Source organism: Morone saxatilis, unplaced genomic scaffold (assembly GCF_004916995.1).
Source record: "Morone saxatilis isolate NCDOM2014 unplaced genomic scaffold, NCSU_SB_2.0 Contig18, whole genome shotgun sequence".
NCBI lineage: Eukaryota > Metazoa > Chordata > Actinopteri > Moronidae > Morone > Morone saxatilis.
The window spans coordinates 1,910,807-1,913,613 of NW_023339740.1; the positions used below are offsets into that span (position 1 = coordinate 1,910,807).

Genomic DNA, 2,807 nt, shown 5'->3' on the forward strand with positions numbered 1-2,807 from the left:
GTTTGTCCATTCTAGGCTACTGGGGCCAGCCACAGTAGCCTAGAATGGAGACCATGGCCAACTTTAAAGTTGTAATATTTAAGGTTCCAGGCCTGGTTAATTTGGTGACACCACTGGCTACTGGTATTAACAGCAAGTGCGGCTTAAAACTACAGCAAACTCTCCCTAAGCAGCCACTTTGTCAGAAACACAACAATAGAGCAACTAGCATATCAGTTTACAGCAAAGTAAAAAAAAATGATCACAATGTTTTGTTGAAGAAGTCAGTTGATAATTATTGCAACCACGGGCTGAAGCTGTCTGCTCATCTCACTGTTCATATTATTGTACTAAAGAAGACTAAATAGATCCTGAATGCCCAGATCTCAGCAAAGTCAAGTAAAATGTTATCATAACCAACAAGAATAATGGCCAAGAAATTACCTTTAAAAGACTTTCAGCTTTATATTTTCTAAAAATAATAAAGCTGTATTCGAAATGGATGTTAATACGTTTTTGTCTGTATAGACATCCTTGCGGGTTACATTTTAGTTTACACAACCTTGGCAAAAGTTGTATCTTAAACGACACACCAAGATCAGTGATTTCACATATGATTTAGGTGAATCATGGATGTATGTGTGATGAGGTAGTGTTGAGAGTAAGAACTGTGCTTGTCCTGTCTTGTGTGATCATAGAGCGCAGTTAGTGAGAGAAGGTTAGTGACGCTGTGATGGTGTCGGTGGCATCTGCACTGAGAGAGTACTCACCGGAGAGAAGGCGGCTGCGACGAGAAGCCTCAGCAGCCAAAGCACAGGAGATCTCAATACGCTTCTCCTGCTCCTGCAGCTGCTGCTGGGAACTGACTGGGACTCCGCCCTCCACTGGGCCATCCAGGAGAGGAACCATGTTCTGCAAACTGACCAGTGAGACAAAACCAATCAAATTAGACCAATAGGTATGGGTTCATAATATTTTTGAAACGTGTGAAGAGCATAGACTGACTAATAAAGCTATGTGTGATTCAAAACAGACTTTGATTTGGCAATGAGGGTTTTGATCCTTTCCAGTTTCTTCTGCTTCTCCTTCTGTTCCTCGGGGCTCAGAGGAGTGTTATCCTCCACATCCAGGTAGCGCTCTTGGATCAGAACCTTGTCAGGAGCCATCAGCTACAATAAACATGACGCACATAAATAAAAATGGATCCACACACATATAGCTTACATGCACACAAATGAACTGATACACCAATGTAATATGCCTTCCATAGCATCTAAACAGTGATCCAGGAAGACTTTTTATTAGGATATTATGTGACTTGTGTACAGAGGTCAAAGTAATGAAATTATGATGATGTAAAACTGTCTTCTTTTTTTGTACTTTTTTAAAATTCTTTAAATTTACTTGGAACTTCTTAACACAAGCTGTGCGAGAATGGAACAGAAGAAAAGGAGCCAAATGAGCAGCTGTAGCAGAGAAAAAGCTGCTGATGTGTCTGCAGCCCCAGAGGGGCAAACCTCCAGGGACCTCAGTGTCCAGAGAAGTGGCACTCTGCACTCAACTGATATTCAACAGATACATGTTCTACATGTTTATATTTACTGGCCACAGGGGTGGGGGTGGGGGGTATGTATGCACCGGAGCTGGGACTTGCAGTTTCTAAAGAACACACGCACAATGCACAATAACGCAAAATTAACGATGAAGTCATTTTTGGTTATGGTTAGCATTATTATACCTTACCATAGAAAACAGCATCAGCACCTACCCTAATAAATCACTGATTTAAAGTGCCACCCAGCAAGCATGCTAACTGATCCAAATCAAACATACCCTTAATGTTGCATGACCAACAGGTGCATGCTGGGTCTGGCTAAATGCTAAAATGCTCATGGTGGATCCTCCAGCGGTGATTTCTGTATTTGCTGAGGAACTTTTACCTTCAGTGAGGGTGTGGGGCCTACTGTTTTTGACACTCCCTTACAGTTGTAAATGCAGAGCCTCGTTCAGCAGTACAATGGGACAGACCAGCGGGCTGCTTATAGTAGGACAGAGAGACTGGGTGAACAGCTCATATTATTAGAAGTTGAACCTAGAGCAGACTGTGGTGGACTTCCGGTTCACAGACTCACTGTGTTGCCTAGCAACGAGGCAGGTGTTACCAATTATATTAATTGAGGTTCCATTTAGTGTAGCTGTAGAAAAGTCTACTGTTTTCTGTTGCATTAAGTACATGTCCTTATAACATCCGTGGTGTTTTGCCATGTGGCCGTTTTTAGTACTGCAGTTATTAGTTACTAGTTGGCTAAGAGGTCTCAGTTGACCACAGAATAATTCATTCAGATCAGCAACTGAGTTGCAGTGAATTATCAGTGACTGTAACATAGACAAAACTGTTTACTTTCATGTAAAGAATGCTTTAGTTTAATTCAATAGGTCTATTTTATTTGATCATTAAAGAATAATATTATTAGGTTAATAATGTATGAAACTATGTATATTGAATACTGTATTGTTTATGTCTTTTGTTTATTTTAGAATCGCACACACATCTATGCCCACACGTCCATGAAGTGTATTTGCCACTATCATTAATCATTAAATCAGTATCATTAAAGTTTATTTGGATTGAACTCTCCATGGCCTACTAACTCTTTTTCAATTTTATTATTTTATTTAGTCAAAGCTGCTCAAATTATTAAAGCTGCAAGCAGCGTTGGGCGGGACCTCGTACTCCACACAACTCGGGGCGTGCTGCGGCCGGGTCACGTGCCGTCGTAGCACGTGCGGACCACAACATGAAAATTTCACCTAAATCAGATCAAAGT

The 2,807-nt window shown here is 40.9% G+C and overlaps 1 protein-coding gene across 1 annotated transcript in view; it reads right to left on the reverse strand.

Annotated features, from left to right (window-relative positions):
- plekha6 (pleckstrin homology domain containing, family A member 6) overlaps nucleotides 1-2,807 on the reverse strand; it is a gene marked incomplete at its 5' end in the record, with an annotated part of 45,751 nt that overhangs the window by 6,550 nt on the left and 36,394 nt on the right. Inside the window, 2 exon segments of the mRNA XM_035661676.1 lie at nucleotides 750-898; nucleotides 1,015-1,148. Coding sequence (XP_035517569.1) covers nucleotides 750-898; nucleotides 1,015-1,148 — 283 coding nt within the window.